This window comes from Melanaphis sacchari, unplaced genomic scaffold (genome assembly GCF_002803265.2).
Source record: "Melanaphis sacchari strain LSU unplaced genomic scaffold, SCAv2.0 Contig8_pilon_pilon, whole genome shotgun sequence".
NCBI lineage: Eukaryota > Metazoa > Arthropoda > Insecta > Hemiptera > Aphididae > Melanaphis > Melanaphis sacchari.
In genome coordinates this window covers 1,738,462-1,758,998 of record NW_020271635.1, presented here as the reverse complement: position 1 = coordinate 1,758,998, position 20,537 = coordinate 1,738,462, and the positions used below count along the sequence as shown (strand labels likewise).

The window sequence follows — 20,537 nt, the reverse complement described above, 5'->3', positions numbered from 1 at the left end:
AATTAATTATATATACATGTAATAAGAAAAACTTACCTATCAAAATTAGTAAGTAGACACTAGACAGGTATTATTTTTAGCTTTATATAACAGCAATAATTTATTTGATTTTACTTGTGTTAGATATAAGTATCATATAATCTGAGCAATTATCAAGTATACAATAATATAGCTCATTTTTATAAATTAAATAAATATTTTATAAAATAATTCGATATAATTTTAAATTGATAGTAACAACAATGTTATTATTAAAAAGTAACTGTACAAACGGCATGGAAACAATAGGAACCATAAATAAGAATGCAGCCTTTACAAATTCAATCTAATATAGCTACAATATTTACAGTAAATTATTTATCACATTATCTAACTGAATTTATATTAAATAATAACAACCCAATTTTTACGGATGGCCCAGGTTTAAAATATTCTATATATACTATATACCTATACTTATTTACCAACATTTACGCAAGTTTAAATCGTCTTCTATTGTTTAAGATAGTATAGTGTATACAACAAAGAAGTAAAACAGTACCTACTAATTTATAATTCTCATTTATCTCAATAATATGAACATAGTGAAGTGTAAAATTATTTATTACGGTTTATGTGCGTAGAATGACAATGTTTATGAATTATTAAATATACATTAATAATAATTTACAATAACTAAATATTATAATATAACAAATTACTTTATCTTAAAATCTTCATTAGATAAATAATAAATTATATACAATGGTAATTTTTAATCTTCTATTAAAATTATTTAATAAATAAAATTTATAACTTTTGGACATTTTTTGTAAACAATACATACTTTTTATAAACAATACAATGACAATGGAAATTAAAACTTATGTTTACATTAAATGATAATTATCACTCCTTCGTCTTGGTCTAGCCTAAAACATAACAATTATTAGTTTATAAAATATTTTTACTTGAGAAGTTTGATTATTTAAAAACTACAACCATGTTCAATTTTCAATAGTTCACTGACTTACAAAAGGCAGATTGTAATATATTTTTTGGATTTTCTTTAATAACTTCCAACGATAAATCCATATTAATAGTATGATTAATAAAATCATTAATACTATTGCTGAAAAAAAAGAAAAATTTAGACTAATAGTGCATAATATATTATTACTTATTAGTTATTAATATTTACGTAATTCATGTTCTTAATAAATAATAAATGAACTATGAATATTCAAATATGAAAATAAATAATTAAAGAAGTTTGACATAAGAAAACTTTTTATTTTAATCACACATAAAGGAACATAGAAATATTATTTTCACAAAATGTTGACTTTAAATTTTGACACCCACCCTCCAATTAATATTTTAGAATAATTGATAATGTTAATTTATATAAAAATGTTAAAAAGTTAATTTTATTGAGTCAAACTAAAATGTATACAATAATTGGTGGATAACAAATGTCCAAGATTAAATAAGTATCTCAAATGCAAAATAATCACTTAAAGTAGGTACCACTTAAATAATATACACATACTAGATCAAAAGTAGATATTACCTGTATAAAATAAAGAACCAGACACAACTTCTTTTTTCATACTTGGTGTATCAATAAAATTATCAGAAATTACATTTTTACCTAAATTATTTGTTATTGAACAATTATTTTTCATATAAAAATGATTAATGTTGATATTACCATAAATTTGATGTGAGGTGTGTTCAATATGTTTCAGTTCTGTTGCAATAAGTGTCACAGATTCATCAATTTGTTCTGTAGTTGATAAGATTAATTCTTCTATTTTAGTAATTTCTAAATAAGATTCAATTGATTTGTTATTTTCTGAATACACAGATAGCTGATTTTCAACAGTATTTGTAGTTGATATTGGAATTAATTGATATATCTTACATATTTCTTCATTTGTATGATCATTGAAATCCATACAACATATACCTTTTGAATATGTATGAATTATTACTACATTCTAAAAAAAATCCATTTTTAATTTTATTTATTTGAAAAAAAAAATATCAATTAAACAATTAATCTTATAAATTCCTTTATATCAAAACATAAATTTGAGGTGTTTTAAAATCCTAACTAATAATTATTACTAAATTTACAGCCTTCAATGAGGGAGGTGCAGTGTAAAAAATTGTTTAATACTAGAATTTTAATTTAACGAAAACTGAATAAAATATTTCATAAACATTAAAAAACAGTTTAAATATATGTTATTTTATGATTGTCATGTATAAACAAAATATTTGTTATTATAATTTTTTATAAAAAAATACCTATTGAATAAGTTTAAGTAATCTTTTATATTGTCTCTTTAAGTTTTGAACCCTTTTAAAACTTCTTAAATATCCATTTTCTAGATTTTGAAAACTAATTTTTAACTATTAATATTAAAGAAAAAAATATTCTTATGGCATACTCTGTAAACTTGTGTACATGCTTATAACATGTAGTAAGTTTACACAGAAATTTGAAACACAAGCTATAGAAAATAGGATAAACTAACATCTTTTTCTGTGATATTAAATGTTGATAAGTCTTCTGTTGATTTGGAACATGCAACAATAATATCCACAGTTTTGAAATCTAAAAAAAAAAATACATTTTTATAATTTTTATATTTATTTAATAAAATAGTAATCTTAAAATAAATAAAATTCAAATTACGTTTATCATTTGTATTTTGAAAATTAGCTACTAATTTTTTCTTAAATATATCATATTCAAGATTCATATTTCCAAAAAATGTTCCATTTATACTGACAGATCCATTACAAAAGTTTATTTGGTAATTTGTTTTTGTTAAATTATCAGTTGACTAAAAATAAAACATCAATTCAAATAAGCATAATTATTAAGAGAAAGTATTGAAGTAACACAATATTTATTTTCTTTTTATGACTCATGCCATAAGCAAATTTACATTCAACAGTACCAAACCTTGTGTTGTAAGCTTAAGTATTAGAGTGATCTCTCTGATCTACCATCTAACTTATAACTAAGAGTATCATCTATGTTTGTGTGTTGGTTTTTCTATATTTCAATTATTAAGCAAAATATGAACATTTTTAAATTGTCACGTTTTACAAACATTTATCATAAAAAAAGCATAGTTATATATTATATTATTAGTACATATAAAAATAATTATACACAAATAATGATCATAATCTTAAGTTAGATAATAGACCAATTCATTACTCAAATACTAAAGCTTATAACACAAGGTTTAGTTCAGCTAAACATAAATTTAATAAGTAGTATGTGGGTTTAAGAGAAAAACGAAACAGTGCGCTGATATTCTTTTAATATGTTGTTTTTTTTATTTTCAAAATATAGTTAGATAAGTATATAATAAGGATTAAGGATAATTATTTTGACAGAGAATTCATAAAAAAAATAATTTTTAATTTAAATAATTAATAATAATATTGAATTTTTAATTTAAGTACCTATATATATTTGAAATTAAAAACAATATAACAATATTAAAGACCTATATTATAAGTTTTTATAATATTAAACAAAATTGTTAAAGGTTATATCGCTAATTACTAAAGAAAAGCTTTATACATAATAGTTACATAACATTGAATAAAAACTTTTTGTCTTAAAATTAAACATCTTATACCATTAAAATAAAAATATAATATAAAACTTTACAATGCTAAATCTATAGTTAAAATAATTTCAAACACATAGCTAAGGTTATAGTTTTAAAGATTATCAGAATTTAATGAAAAATATCATTCATTTATGGCCTTTACTACCGGACAGTTCAAGAAAAATAGACACCTCCATCAACAGAATGTATACTGGAGATACTTCAATAATTTACCAGCATCTGATGCAGAGGAAAAATCATCTATATGTGTCAGTTATGAGCAGAGTAGAGCGTCATCGGAATGAAATTTTATTTGAATGATTATTTAGATAACACGAAGAGACAATATATGAGAACATCCAACATTCTGTTAGAAGTATTTTACCCTGACAACTGGAATCATGATAAGCTTTATCATTAAATATAATTTAATTAATCAATTATAGTTTATATATGTACATAATGTACCTAGTTTAAAATAGTATTAACTGATGTTAATTCATCATACCCAATGACATTATCTCAAAATTTTTATTTAATATTACAAAAATAATAATAAATTTAAAATATTAATCAAACAATTTCTACAGTTAGCCTGAAAATCAATAAAAAATTATGAAAATTGTTTAATGCAACTAAAACTTAAAATGTGATATTGATGTAAATTCAATAGGATATAGAACTGACTAAGAACTGCCTGGTGAAAAAAAAATTATATAACTTAAAATAGATTTTGTTATTGTTATGGTTTTAAGATGCTAATTAAAAAATTTAAGTATAAAAAAGTTTAAAATATGAACAGAATGTATAGTTTAAAATTTGATAATTATCAACTTTTTCCAGCAATATAAAAAATTCATATTACATATAAAAACATATATTTTTCAATTTCAACTTCTGTTTCAAATTAAACCACCAATTGCATAACTTGAATATTTATTTAAATTCAGTCCAGGATAGATCCATTTATGTTTGCAAAATATTTAATAAATAATAACTATTATATTATCAAAATGAAAATGAATTGCAAGTGCATTTTTAAATTTATTGATGCATTATAATCTGACCTCTAGTAATAAAAATTAGATTTTAACTTACATTATTAACAGTTAAAATATTATTCAAATTTATGATTGTATTGTTTATGATATGTTGACTACTTTTAATAGTTGCTGCACACAAACTCCTATTAAACTCAACCAATTTTCTACTGCATGCAAGACTAGTTTTCCATTCAAATTGTAATGTGCAATCATTGCTTCCAGATACCTTTAATATTGGTTTTCCCTGTGTAGTTTAAATAAACAAAAAAAATATATATATAATGATCAATGATAATATTCAATATGTCACTAATGAATATGTATAATTAATATAATTTTATACTTCAGCTTCAGTAACATCACATAGTAATGTAATTTTTGTAGAATACTTTGTTCTAAATCTTGATGTTAAACCTAAACAACTATCGCCATTTTTAAAATATATTTCAATAATATCTTTTACATCATTTTGTATAGGTGTTACTTGATAACCAATATTCTAAAAAATATAAACAATGCACAAGTTAGGAGAAATTAATAATTCATCTAGCAATAATTTAAAACAAATAATAATAGAAACAATAACATTTTTTTTTCAGAAATTTTTTTAATATAATTAAATTATAGAATTAAGTATTTTTTTCAAATCAAAATCATAATTTATAGATTCTGAGTGAAGTAATAAATTTATTGAATTTACAAGGATATGTATTTCTTCTGTTTGTGAGTGTATATGAGACATGAGTACATAATAAGTTGTTGATAAAATGATAAAATATTCAAATTTTAGAGTGGTTCTGGATAGCTAATTGAATATAGTTTGTACCTTACTTAAGTCAAGATTAAAAATCCATAACACTTATTTTTATAATCAGAAAAAACAAAAAAAAAAAATTAATTAAGGAAAACCAGAAATGTTCACACTAAACTAGATTTTAATTAAATTAATTTTTTTATTTTGTTACAATTCAAAAATAATAATAATAATCTCAGAAACTTAAAATTTTCATTTTAAGTATTTATATTATCATTTTCTATAAGTGGAACAATTTTCAAAATATTTCGAGTTTTTTTGAACTAATCATAATAACTTTTATTGTTTTCATACATAAGATTTAAAAATGTAATAAAAGTTTTTTATAAATTTTTCAACCTATACATAAAAATAAATTCAACCGGAAAACCAAATCAGTTTTTAAGAGCATTTAAAGTTCAAATTTTTACAACATCGAATATTATTCAATTAAATAATTATTTCTCCTAAGTAATTTTGACATTTTGTTATATTTAAAAAAACTAACAGTAGATGCTTAAAATCTTTATTCTTTTTGAGTTGTTTATAGCCATGACATATATTTCAATTTTTTAGTTTTTTTTCTATAACTATTGATAAAAATTATTCTCATAAAAATTCTTGATAATTTAATATAAGATCCTACATAAGTTGTTTTTATATATGTATAAAAATATTAAAAACACATACATAAAATTTTTTTTAAGCGCATTTTAAATGATTTCAAATTTGTCAAAATTGAAAAAATTTCAATCTATTTCGTAATTAAAAATTCATAAAATCTTTTATTTTTACACCTGAGTTTATATTTATGAATCTGTTTTATCATTTATCTTAAGTTTCTGTATATCTGTATACTTTAACTATTATAACAACTATGTACTAATAAATAATAATATTTATTACGAGTTGAGAATTGAAATATTTCTAGTTTTTACTGTCTTAAAAGAACATACAAAAAAAAAATACATGTTCCTATATTAAATCAAAATACTCCACTCAAAATCTAATAATAATAATATTCCTTTTTTTTTAAGTTTGATAATAGGTTCATTCTAACAACACTGATAGCACAAAATAATTTCTAAATGTAGTAATAAGTACTCCTTCACCGTCCAACGGGGGACATTATCGCCCCTCTCCCCCCATTGAGAAGCACTATTCTAAACAATCTTTAAATGAAAATCGAAAAATTCCAAGAAAATTAACAAATTCGACCATTAAAATATATATTAGTTTTAAGCCCTACCCACTCAGAATTTAAAATCATACATAATTAAATTTCTAATACTAAGATATATAATATATATAATGTTGACTTATTAGATTTTTTCTTACTTACATAACTTGTATCATTAAATTCCATTATTCCTCCAACACCTTTTGCTCCAGGTATGCATATATTAATAAAATACTTTCTTCCATTATTATTAATGATATGAGTTCCTTTAATTGGTGTTAAATCATATGAGTTTACATTGCATTTCAGCTATAATACATTAATACAACATTTGTAAGCCCATGTTTTAGTATATTTTGCATAGTAAAATTATCTTCCAAATAGAACTATAATTTATATATATTAAAATATTTTTTATTATTTTGTAACTTCAAATTAGATACTTTTGGTTATTACTTGAAAATTAAAAATTTGATTATCATATTTATTTTATTTTATAAGGCTTACTATCTCACAGTATAACCCTATGCATTATTCGGTTAATTTTAAATTAACAAAAAATTAAATAGCTGAGTTCATTAAACATCTTAATATTTAAAATATTATTTAACCAATGATCTATACACTCACACATCTTTTTCATCAATGTTTATAGTTTTATTTGACTAAATAGTAGAGTTATTTATTGTGTAATATATTAATTTATACATTTATTAAATACATTTTAACTTATTATAATTAAATAAAAAATGTACAAACCTTTTCATCACACATTTCTGGATTAATACTGAGAACAGTAGTTACATAATGATTTGTTTGAACTTCTGGTAATTGTAACTCATATCCACAGTAAAACACAAACCTTATTTGTACTGTTCTATTTTTATCAAATGTATTACTTTTGTAATCAAAATATAAGTCATTTTGCAAAGTATATAATTCTTTTTGTTTATCAACAAACAAAATTATAGTTCGTCTATGTGGAAATTCATAATTCAAACTCATTTCTATAAAATATAATCATAATTTATGAGTTAAATTTTTGAAATACATGAACTACCTATGTATTTAACACTGATTTATAATACCCCTTCATTATTTTACTATTCTATTGAATCATTTACAGTTAGCTTCATTAGTTGTTTATGGATACATTAATTAACCTTTTATTAAAAAAAATACTTAATGGAAATATGATTCCTTTATTCCGTTATTTTAACTTACTTTTAAAGTACCTTTCTGTATCAAAATTTAAAAAAAACTAACCACTTTATTGTTATATATTGCAAGCTAATTTGGATCTCTATTTTTCTTTCTTAAACATTAAATTGTTTATATTTAATTAATTTTTTTTCCCATTTAGTGGTTTATTATTTATCTATAATTTAATTGTATTTTTTCTTAATAACATAAATTATATGACACTAATTACTAATAAAATAAAATGATCATTCACAAATATGATATATATATTAGCAACATTATGTTTTAGTTTTACCTGAATTACAATTTGTTTTATCATTTTTGGGACAAATATAAATAGTATAGTTTATTCCATTGATTATTACACTAGTTGGTTTTAATGTATTATAATTTTTTAATATTTCTCTTTTTTTAATATGTTGATGTTTGGGGCATACCAATGGTGTAAACCATTGAAATATATACTTATAATTTTCTTCATTAGTTAATAATGGACCCTAGATAAAAAAAAAAAAAGAAATTAATGATACAGTAATATATAATAATAATAATGTCTAAATTAAATAAAATAGATATTTTTTTAATATTATACAAAAAAAATGTCCTGTATTGATCATAAATTTTGCTTAGAACGTAATATATATTCATATTTAAAATACTTGCATTATTTTGATTTGAACATATAAATTCAATTACTGAAGAAACTTTGTGGTTATTATAAAAACCATCGATCATTTCTAATATTATTTTATTTCCTATTTTATAAGGGCTTTTCTTCACATCACCAAGATTTTTATATCTAAAACACTATTTATATTGTAATATACATAGATATATAATTATTTTGATTACCTACATATTTAAGTATTAAATAACTCTTACCGGTTATAATGTAATAAATTATGATCAACTAAACAGACTCCACTATTGAATTGACAATTTAGGCCTTTAATGTCATTATTAATAACAGAATGACAAACATTTAAAATAATTGTTTTATTTTGACTAGTGATAATTTCGTAGTTACTATTAAATTTAGTTAATTTACTAAGATCATAAATATTTCCCAATTGATCATCAACGGTGCAGTTAATTTTTAATGGTCGTGTACAAGCGTATTTTGTATATATGGTGAATTCAAATGTACATTCAGAAAAATCCTAATAAATAAAAAGTAAAGTATTAATTAATAACACAAAATACAATACCTTGTTGAATTAGTTAATACGTTCATAATACTTTATAAGACTTTTACATTGTAAATATTTTATATTTAAAACATTTTTTGTATGCCACCTTTACTTCCTATACATTTTTAATAATAAGAGTTTTAGACATTCTAACTTTTAAATTTCAAGTTATTTTAAATACTAGATGATTTAGATGATATTTAAATAATTTTGGTAGGTACTTAAAAATAATTTCTCAATGTGTTGATGAATATACTAAACTAAAAATATAATGAAATGCTTCAAATTTTTAAATTTAAAAGTTTAAATCTATTTTATACTGGAATTTACTATTTGGCTTTGTTTAGTGTTTTTTTCAAATTTATTATTTTATAATTCAATAGTGTATATTACTCACACAAGTGGACTATCTTGCCCTAAAAAAATTAAAAGTTTTTTTTTTATAATTATTGTTATTGCTACAATATTCATACTTTTATTATAAATGTATCAACAAAAATATGCTTACAAAAATAACCACTATAATCACTATATTATAGCATATTTTTATTTTTTGAGTGCATACATGTAAACTAGAAAGGAAGGTAATTTGGATATTAAAACATTCTTTAGGTAAACTATTTTGCCAAGTATTTTGTTTAAAAAAATATTCAAAAGTTAAATTTATTTTATAATTTATTAATGTGACTGTATGACTATTATGGATGTGAGAACGCCCTCTTTTTCTAAGTTGTATTTCAACATTAAATTAAAACTACGCCCTTTAAAAAATCTTGATTGCGCACCTGTTTAAATATAATCATGGTTTAAATTAATATTTTTGGAAGAAACATAAGAGTTTTATTATATCTAGTATAAAAATAATACATACCAACCACATTTGACTATATAAATAAATGAAAAAATAAATTGTACAAATTTAGAAATAAATTAAATTTATTTTGAGCAATACTAACCTTTTTGTATTCAATCCATTTTGAATCTAAGTAATCGCATACAAATCTAACAATAGTGTGACTATTAGGTCCCTGTTCGTTATTGGTACATTTTTCTCCATGCATGGATATATAGATGGAACCATTATCAAACACTACTTGTTCAGTAAAAAGTCCAATGTTCATTTCAGTTCCATCGACAGACCAGCAAGCAGCTGAATCTAAAATACCATTACATGGTTCTTGCAATGGACTACAAATACTAAACCGAAATGATGTGTTATCTTCAATTTCTTTTTCAAAAGTCTGATCTTTCAAATTGCTAATATTGTATACAGTATGAGAATCCCATGGATGTGTAACTATACATTGATCTTTCCTCTCAAACTTCATAATAAAATAAAAAAATTTAAAAACATAGGTATACATTTATAAACTTATAATTACCAATATTCCACATGCTTTAGGAGTTTTCCAATTAAATACATGGATACATAAAGTAATATCTGTTGATTCATATACAAGTTTTGACTCATCAGAACAAGTTAAATTTATAACTGTTGACCAATTCAAAGAATTACTACAATTATCTCCATCTGCCAACATTTTAAATAGACTTAATAATATGACACAAAATGATTATTTACAGTGAAAATTAAAAATAAAATATAAATAAAAATGAAATTTTGTGATTTTTGTATAAATCAACACTACTTTTTAGCATGATTTTTTTTTAATGTCATCCCATATTTTTAATTTCATAAGATCATACATTTTAAGAAAACTAATTAAATAATTAATTATTTTACTTATGTAATTCAATATTATTGAATTTCCGTTATAGTATGGACCAATTTGAGTTGAACCAATGGAAATTCCTTTATCTGAACCATCCACATAACAAGCTGAAGTTTTACCACCAACTAATAAAAGAACATATTTATATTTTTAACACATTTATTTTATAATAATACTTTCATACTAAATGTATTATGCATTTAATAACCTGTACATGAAGTTGGAATTTGTCCATCATATTTATTTAAATAACCACAAATATTTAAATAAAAAATTCCGCCATTGTTTTCATTAATAATTTTCCAATTGTCTACTCGTTTGTGTAAAGGTTTTAAATTGAAATGAGCAGTATAATTAGTAATTACCTATAAAAGGAATAGTTGAAAATGATTTAACTATTTAAGATACTGAGGTAATTTATTTAATGAATACTCAATAGAATCAAATTAAAGTACAAATAAAAATATATATATATAATCAGTGATTTACTTTTTTCTGTACATTATAAAATACAATTAGTTAATTAATAAGTAGAAAATAGAAAAATTGATCTTTAATATAGTTAAATAATAAAATTGTTTCTATTTTAGTGTCTTACATACATGGTTCTATATTATTTACATAAATTTAAAAAACCATTGAGATATTTCATTGATTGTATATATTTTTTTACATGGTAGAAATTTGGGTACCGATCTTGAGAGTTACCTATCCAAAAGTTTAAAATTTTTTAATATTTTGTAATTAATTATTTTCATTATTAATACTCACAAAACTAATTAGCATTTTTTCACTAGAAGTAATACATGATGGCTAGGTAAATTAAAAAATAAAAGGTATAGTGTATGTATGGACAATTACAATTACTCTTTTCATAAAAATTTAAAATGAAAATACCTATTATAAAATCAAAAAATAATAATATTTTGAAGACAAACATATATCTGTTATTGAACAATTAATAAAGAACTTTTTATTAAATTTAATGTATAAAAAAAAAAAAATCATTTATTTATTTTATTTTTAAATTGTAAATTGTTTAGTAAGCACAATTTTAAAAATGAGTTTGCTCTATAATATGGTTTATTTTAAAATTTGTTATTATTGATTTTTTTCTAAAATCACTATATAAAACAAGCTGTTACTAATTACCATACAGATATTTTTATGCTACAAAAAATTGGTTGTATAACTTCCTCCAAGTCAATACATTCCAAATTTTTATAGTTTATACACAAAATGATTCACCATACTCATTCACCCTCTTCTTCTTTCTTTAACAATGCATTTATTTAAAATTAGAATTTTGGAATTTTAAATTATACAAAAAGACTATATTTTCAAATTCTTGAAAAAGTTTTACTGTTCAAGGAATGGTTCTAAAGAGATATGAACTACTGTTTTTTTTCAAATGAGAATATCCCTTTACTACTGTTTATTATTTAACAGACAATTTTTCTAAAATATTAACACATACAAATCAAAATATGAATTGGTGCTATTCAAGTTATTAAACTGCGAGATAATGATATGTTCATAATAATGGATTTAGAAGGTATGGAATCTATGATAATTTTAAAATTTTTTTATGATTTATATTATTTAATAATAATTTAAATTTATAAAAATTGTTCAAGGTTAATTAATACTAGATTCAATATTGCGTATATTCTACAATTTTGTAAAACTGTTTTTAAGAATATTTATAATTAGTATAAACATTTCAATAATTGAGGAATTATTAATTCAAATTTTGAATTAAGAACATCATAAATAAATAAAACAAAATTATCTAACAAATTACTTACAAATTACAATAAAAAAAAGAGGTTCTCATGAAAAAAAAACAAAAGTTTGCACTACTATAGCATATTCTTCAAAATTTTAAGAATTTAAAACATGAATTTAAGTAAATATAAGAAATTTAAAAATTAAAATTTGAATAAATTCATAACTAAAGGAAAAATTGAAGGAGAGCATACTTGGGGAATCTCCCTTTATAAAAAAATAAGTCTTTGTTTGTCCTTTATAAGCTGAAAAACTACAAGACCATTTTCTATTAACAATTTATCAATAAAGATAACTAGATTCCTTGAAACATAGATGGTATTTATAGCTCTTTTTTTCAACCCCTTGATTGCTGAAGAATGGCTCACCCATGAATATTTTTGCTCACAAAAATCAAAAACTGTTTTGTTGATTTATATGGTGACCATTGATTATAGATTATATTATTATTATCATTAATAATTAGTAAAAATATAGAATATAAAATATTTTTAAACATAGTAGAAGAAAAAAAACAAATTTTAAAATCAAATATTTATGAACACCATAAATGCAATGATAACTTTAATAATTTGCTTTCTTAATTCTAGATATATTTTGAATTTAAGCATAAAAATATAAACCATTCTTAAAGCTTCTAGTTTTATGATAACTTCTTAAATATTAATTAAATCTGTCTCTTTTTTTGTTAATGTAAAAAAAAGTTCAAAATGAAGAAGAAAATCATAAAACTAATCATTTTAATTGAGTATTATGTTTTAATTGAAGCAAAGTAGATAATGATAAAAAGATAAATTAATTTTAACTTGAATGAGATCGATCAATATAACTAGTACTAAATATAACAATTTTTTAATTTTGGCGACAGATTTGTAAAACATTTCATTCTTGTAAAATATCTTGTTTAAAAATGTTTGTGATTTAATTTAAAATGTATTTTTAAATGTTAATTTTAAAATTGTATTCAACCATATTAAAATTTTTTAATTTTAATATTTTATAATATACTTGTATTGAACTATTCTTACTTAAAACATAGACCCATATAAATAATTAAAAAATATATATAAGCTAAATTGAAGTTGGTATATAGTAAAAAATATTTTAGAATTCAGAAGTAATTTAAAATTTAAAAAATACTCACTTCACATGATACCATTCTAGGTATACAAACAGCAGATGTAGCAACTTCAAAGTATGCAATATTAGATAAAATTTTACTTTGGTAATTTTCTTCATTTAAAAATTTTGGTTGTATATTTTCAGGTGCTATATTTTCATCACACTTAAAAATTAATTCAATTCTTCTACCTTCTATCATTTCAAATTATTTAAATTAAAAATATTAAATTGAATCAATTATTTTTTCCTATACAAACTTTTTCTAGTAGCTTTTTCATGTTGGATCAACTTTAAGTTTTTACTATTTGTATCAAACAGAAGTTCATCATTGGCATGTTTTCCTACAGCATACACTTTAGGATTTCTGATATCAGTGATATCACATATTGTAGTGATATTACCACCACATTTGTTGTTGTCAGTTAGACGGCCACAGATATTGAGTTCAAAACGACGATTTTGATTTTCAACCAAATAATTATTGGTTAAACGTCGTAAAGGATTCAAATTAAATCTTGAAAAATAAATATAATATATTAAAATAAATTTTTTTTTTTTAAATAGAGATGCTAAGAAAAAAATTAGAATGACAAATAATATTTTAATCATCAATAGAAATACTAATTCTCTATACTTCTATGTACCTACAACAAATATGAATTATATACTAAACAATACCTATATAGATACATTAAATCATAATCAAATAGAAAATACCAATTTATATGTATGTAAATTAATTTTTCAATAACAATTTTTCTAATTAAATATTAGTGTAAATAATTTTTTTAATCTAAATGATTAAATATGTAAAACAGTAAAATATTAAATATTAATTTTATGATTATGTAAAACTAATTAGAAATTTAACTTTTTTAAATGTCTATTTAATATTCTTATATTTGAAAAGTATAAGAATATTTGTCTAGAGCTAACTTAATATTATAATGTTTTAATAAGAAGAAATATTCTATCTATAACTTTTACTTTTGCTTAAAAAAAAAAAATGTAATTAGTTAACTTTAATCTAGTACTAGTAATACATAATAAAAATGTTTATAAGTTGTATAAAATATATTTTATAATATTTATTATAATAGAAACCAATTATAACACTCATTCAAAAATTTAAAAAATAATATAAAATTATTTACTTGAAAGTTATAAACAGTTTTAAATTTATGTTAAAAATAAAATATTTACTTAAAATTAATATGAGGTATTGAAAAATTGCAAACATTTTGTATATCCAAATCATCTATTGGGCAACCAACTGCAGAAGTCAATTCTATAAAATACTTGCAATGATTTACTTTTAGCTTATAATCTGTTGTATTTCCAATCATCTGAAATAAACTTTGAATATCAAATGACTTCAAAACATTTTATAAATACCTAAATTTATAGTATATCCTGTTTAATATTTTCAGTCAAATTAATAAATTGGTATAGATAAATAAGGATTGCATTATCTAACCTTGTATGATTAATTGTTCATTTCATGAAATATCTATATATTTTTCAGTCAATTAGTTATAAAAGTGATATACTCTTAGCTATTACACAATACAATAAGTATTTTTAAATTATATTATTATTTAGTATTAAACTTTTAAAATTTTAGAACTATCTACTAGTATAACTCATGAATTCTAATTAGTATATAATTTAAGTATACAAAAATTAAAACATAAAAATACATACAAATTACAAATATTTTATTTACTTATTTTACTTTATTTAATAGCTTATTTATTTTTTTAATTATCATATCATGGTAAAAAAATCTTTGAAAATTCAAGGAATTTTACTTTTTTAAGTTGTTACTTGCATTTGTACAAAAATGGGTAATAAAAAATAAAACTACTATATATGATTCAAAACTGTACTTGTGTTATTTAGTTATTATATAGTTTTAATTCAGACCATGTTGAAAACAATATAAAATACCTATTTTGTTAAATGTTCTTAAAAATATTTATTTTAAAAACATTCATTACATACCTATCTATGATTAAGAACATTTTTGATAAAAATGATAATTTAAAAAATAAATTTTAATTAAACAAAATATTATTTTCAATAATTTTTATTTGAAGTTCTTACACAAGAATTTAAGCTATGTTTTAAATTTTTAACTATAATGTAATAAAATAAACATATAGTTATAGTCATAGTCATTAATGGGAACCTAACCTAACCTAACTTACCTAGTTGTTACTGATTAGTTGAATATCGGAAAAAGTCCCAAACCTGAAATCTAAGTTTAGAGGAAATACCAAAATTTAAATGCTGAAAATTAAATAAGATTAACAAAAATGTGTTGTATAAAATAACCAGTAAGCGTGATTTATAATTAAATTGAATATAATATGGGAATTAAGCAGATAGTGGATAAGTAACTATATAGAACTGTGAATACTTGACCGAGTTATGTTTAAGAATATATTATATCTAACATATTGACACATTCCAATAGTTCATATATTAAGTAATATAATTTTAGATCATAGTAGTATACTAGAGTATCATACTTATTTAAATCTTGAAACTTACATTTTTATTGCAAATAAACGTTAGATCTGTAGAGTATTTTTGATTTTTTTCACAAATAGTACTTCCTTCCAAAGATAAAATAAGTTGATTTTTAACATCTAATTTCACTTCTAAAAAAAAAAGTTTACTCTTATACGTCTTATAACAAACATATTCTGATATTCAGATTTTTAGTTATAAAACATGCATTATTGCGGTCATATTTCAGTATTGTACAAATATTATACGACTAACAACTATTAAACCGCTGTATACTTCAAATATATATCAATATCTGTATAGTTTTAATATTAATTAAAATATATAATATATTAAGATAATCGAGATAAACTACAAAACATATTATACTCCGTAGCTTGTTTGTTAACTCACACCCACTGGTGGTTTTTTAAAATAATATGATGACCAAATGAAAGAAGGAAAGGAAATACATAAATCAATAATTGATCATCATTTGTCATAGTATATTGATTTAAACATTAAGAGATTATTATTGGAAACCTTTAAAGCTACTAGGAAGACTGAAAAAAAGAGGGCCAACTAAAATATCTTTAAAATACCTAAATACGATAAAAAGTATTTTTGGTGAACAACCAGAATATGAATATCAAAATCATGAAAATCTTAAAACTTTTAAGCATTCATAAAATAATAAATTTAAATAACTAAGGTTTGTATACACAAATATAACAAATTTCAATTACAATACTGGATAGCCAAAAAGACTGAAGTTTCAATAAATTTACATTTCAAAAGGTAAATCGTGATTAGTAGGTAGTGGGATTTCCTATTTTAATTTAATTTGGCCCAATTATTTACAAATTACAAGAATATTATAAGTAAAAGCATATGTATTGTATTTTTAAGAAATTATGTACATAATAGTTTTTTAAATATTATGCTATGTCAAATTGTGATCATTGATCATTACTTATTAGTTATTAGTTATTAAGCTTAGATTCAAATAAATATTTTACATTTTACAAAACTGTTTTTTAAACTATTAATAAAAATCGATTTAAATAAATTATTGTTACTAATATTACTGAAACAGTGAATTGTATGCTCATTATAAATGTTATATTTAAATAAAATTATAATTACCCATATAATGAATTTAAATATTTTTCATATAACAAAATATGTTTTATTTAGGTTTCGGAAATCAAATTGTCGCGCGACGGAAGTGTTAAATAGATGAAAATAAATACGATATTAATATGTCAATAATATAAACATGTAGACATGTAATTTACCATGTATATCTTGGTTTTTCTAAAATTTGATATACCTACCATGCTTATAATACCTGCTATTGTATTACTTGTTATTTTATTTATTATATTTATAATTGAGAATTGTTTTTGTTTGGAGGAAAGGAGGGTTTAAACTTTAAAGCACTAAATATTAAATAAGGTTCCTCATTATCATTTATTAATTTAAAAATATTAGAAAAATAAAATACATACGTTAGTACTAAATTTTTATGTGATCATATAATAATTTTGACAACATTTATCAAAATTTAGAAACTTTTTTGATATGATTAGACATTTAGTAACATTCTAACACTTCTATATCTTAAGATTTATAATTTTTATAAAAAATTTCTCTCAAATTTTTTATCTATTTATAACAAATAAGTTGACCGTGGTCACTTTTACTTTTTGTTACCGTATAAAATTCAAATGTTTACAACATTAGGTAATCACCTGCATAATGATTAAAAATTGTTTACGAAGACGTCTCACCCGTATATGTTCCGTCTTACGCATGACATGGTAAACTTTTCAATGGCGTGTTTTTAGTTTTGATATTAGAATGAATTAACCTATTATCAAACTTTTAAGTAAGAACATTATTTTGTTCTCTCGTTGGTTTTTTACGATATTTTAATGTTTAAGTGAATTATGAACATATTCAAATATTTATATTTCTTTTACTCATAAGTCATAACTGATGTTAATCATGCCATGTCGTACGTGTCACGTATGTAAGATGAAGACACACATGCGGGCGCGACGTCCTTTTAAACAATTTTTGATTTTTTCTGCGATTTAAAAAAAACATTTTTCATAATGACTTAAAACTTTTTGCCATTTTATAAGTATATTACTATTTATTAAACATAGTAAAAATGTCAATATGTTAATTTTTAAAATCCTAATGAATATAATAAAATAAAAATATCTCTCACGACTAGTTATTCAAAACAATATATCTAGATTATATAATATATTAAAAAACAATCATAGGTTATGTCTATGGCTATAGTATATAGTCCATCGCTCACACATTTATGCACGTATTTCATAACCCTTCAAAAACTCTCAAACTCTATACCCATACCTTCTCACAGCCTTACAGGCCACAGATAATGGCTTTAATTGCCAAAGCTTATGATAAAAAAATATATATAATTTTAAAATCTCTTGGCTAGCTAAACGTCCCCATTTAGAATCATTATTTTTTTTTTTTTGTATGTGATTATAACGTCATTTTCTATGGGAAATGGACAAAATTGGTAAATCTAAAGTATTAAAATTGCTTTTCAAATCAGTTTTAGGGGGCCGGCCAATATTCTCATACAGTCGTACTCCCCTCCTCTCACCCCATCATCAATGAATGAAGATTTATCCAAATATGTACCTACCTTTAATTTTGGATCCAATATCTGATTCTGTGAAATATTTTTTGTTTTTAATCAAACATATTTTTGACTTAATTCCATTGCAAGTCAATACATCTTCATTGCTTTTACATAACTTAATATATAAGTACATATCATTAGAATTGGTAAAATTCATTTTTTGAAGTCCTTCAAAACTTCAAAATACAAAAAAATAAATAAAATAATTATCAAATATTATTCAATTATTGTAATCAGTACATTAAGTACATTCTGCGTGGATACAGCCAAAACAAGGTATTTTCTATGATCACGCTTTATCACAGAAATTTAAAACATTTAAAAAAATATTTTTCTTTAGGTACCTCTAATTTTTCTTTAGGTACCTCTACGTATCCGATATCAGTTAAAGATCATTATAAAATAACATATTTTTTATACATTTCAATGATAATAAAATATAAATTTTAAATTTAATATTTCTAAGCAAAATATTAATTTAAGATAAGCAAATAGTTCAACATATTTATAAAAATTAAAGTGCCAATTTGGAAAATTAAATTTAAGATTATGTTATTGAATTTCGTTCAAAAATAAAAATAAAATTATTCTTGTACAATTATATTTTTAAAAATAAAAAATTTAAACTAAATATAAAAATCATCATTTTATTTTTACCGGGTTAAAACAAATTGGAGATGTTTTTCTTTGTGTTTCAGATTGAAAACACAATCTTCACATTGTGTGACTACGGCATAGGCAGCAAATATAATTAACAATTTATATAACACCATACTAAAAAACAAGAAAACAACCAATTATTATTAAAGGACATAATAAAAATATTATTATATAAATACGCCAGTTGGGAGTTTTTTAATTTTAACAGGAATTTCCTTTCCTACAGATGTTATCCACTGCAAAGTGGTCAACGATTCCACACAACATCGTCCGAAAATGAACGTGTATCTTCGTGTCAATCATAAAATATATTTCATAAAACTGCCGTGATCACTGCTGGATGGATGATGTATTGATGTATAAAGTAATAAACGGTACCTACCTTAGTCCTTATTCCTCAGAAGAATAATTTATAATTTACTTATTTTCTTAAAAGCGACAACGTTAAACAAGCGAACCGCACGTTTTTATTTTTTAACGATAAAATAACAAAAACGCACTATAGTATTATACCCACTTCTCATGCACACAAAACACACTACATCATACTACAATAATTTATTGGCAATAACTATTTTCTGATATTGCAGGACGTAGAGCGATGACAAACCACAAACGACAACGTCAACTATGGTTTGTCGAGTGCCAGACTGACGATTGAAACAATGCTACTCGTGAGTCGCCAGACAGTCAGACTGCCTTAAGGTACGGCCGCACTGAACGCAATTGCTATTTTGCGTTTTTCGATTACGTTATGCGATTTTATGATTTTATCAAACTATAGGAATAGGATAAATATGACATGGCCGCACTGAGAGCGTTTCGCGTTTTACGTTTTACGATTAATCGTTTTTAACGTAAATAAATCAAAATAGTTTGTTTCCTTGAGATTAATCGCTCTTGAAAAGCCCACCATAACGATTGATCCAGAAAAATTAGCTGCAACAGTTTTTTTTTAAAGAATCAATTTAGATGCCTCGCCATGTTGGTCATAAA

The 20,537-nt window shown here is 22.1% G+C and overlaps 1 protein-coding gene across 5 annotated transcripts; it reads right to left on the bottom strand.

Annotated features, from left to right (window-relative positions):
- Window positions 1–814: 814 nt before the first annotated feature.
- On the bottom strand, window positions 815–20,217 carry LOC112602712 (cation-independent mannose-6-phosphate receptor). Of its 5 annotated transcripts, none has more exons than XM_025350939.1 (24): window positions 19,924–20,217; window positions 19,539–19,655; window positions 18,885–19,057; window positions 16,232–16,341; window positions 14,879–15,021; window positions 13,933–14,189; window positions 13,698–13,867; window positions 10,974–11,130; window positions 10,777–10,890; window positions 10,415–10,563; window positions 9,989–10,354; window positions 8,725–9,002; window positions 8,506–8,641; window positions 8,138–8,339; window positions 7,399–7,646; window positions 6,802–6,948; window positions 5,010–5,165; window positions 4,722–4,910; window positions 2,687–2,837; window positions 2,526–2,605; window positions 1,694–1,982; window positions 1,553–1,633; window positions 1,014–1,111; window positions 815–911 (listed from the first exon to the last, which is right to left on the bottom strand). In XM_025350939.1, exons 2-24 carry the CDS (start codon window positions 19,652–19,654, stop codon window positions 870–872), a joined length of 3,852 nt encoding a protein of 1,283 aa, XP_025206724.1. In that variant the 5' UTR covers window position 19,655; window positions 19,924–20,217; the 3' UTR covers window positions 815–869. The 5 variants fall into 5 exon arrangements, with proteins under 5 accessions (XP_025206724.1, XP_025206725.1, XP_025206727.1 ...); XM_025350940.1 differs by having other exon boundaries at window positions 1,014–1,105; XM_025350941.1 differs by having other exon boundaries at window positions 821–911; window positions 982–1,111; window positions 19,924–20,216.
- Between the last annotated feature and the right edge of the window lie 320 nt (window positions 20,218–20,537).

Bases quoted from the DNA above. Each gene is read 5' to 3' on its own strand.
- LOC112602712 (XM_025350939.1), bottom strand. From the start codon at position 19,654: ATGGTGTTATATAAATTGTTAATTATATTTGCTGCCTATGCCGTAGTC. The intron at 9,003-9,988 runs GTTAGTATTGCT...TTTATTTATTAG, and splicing joins AATGGATTGAATACAAAAAG to GATTTTTCTGAATGTACATT. The intron at 1,112-1,552 runs GTAATATCTACT...CTTTTTTTTCAG, and splicing joins TGGTTCTTTATTTTATACAG to CAATAGTATTAATGATTTTA.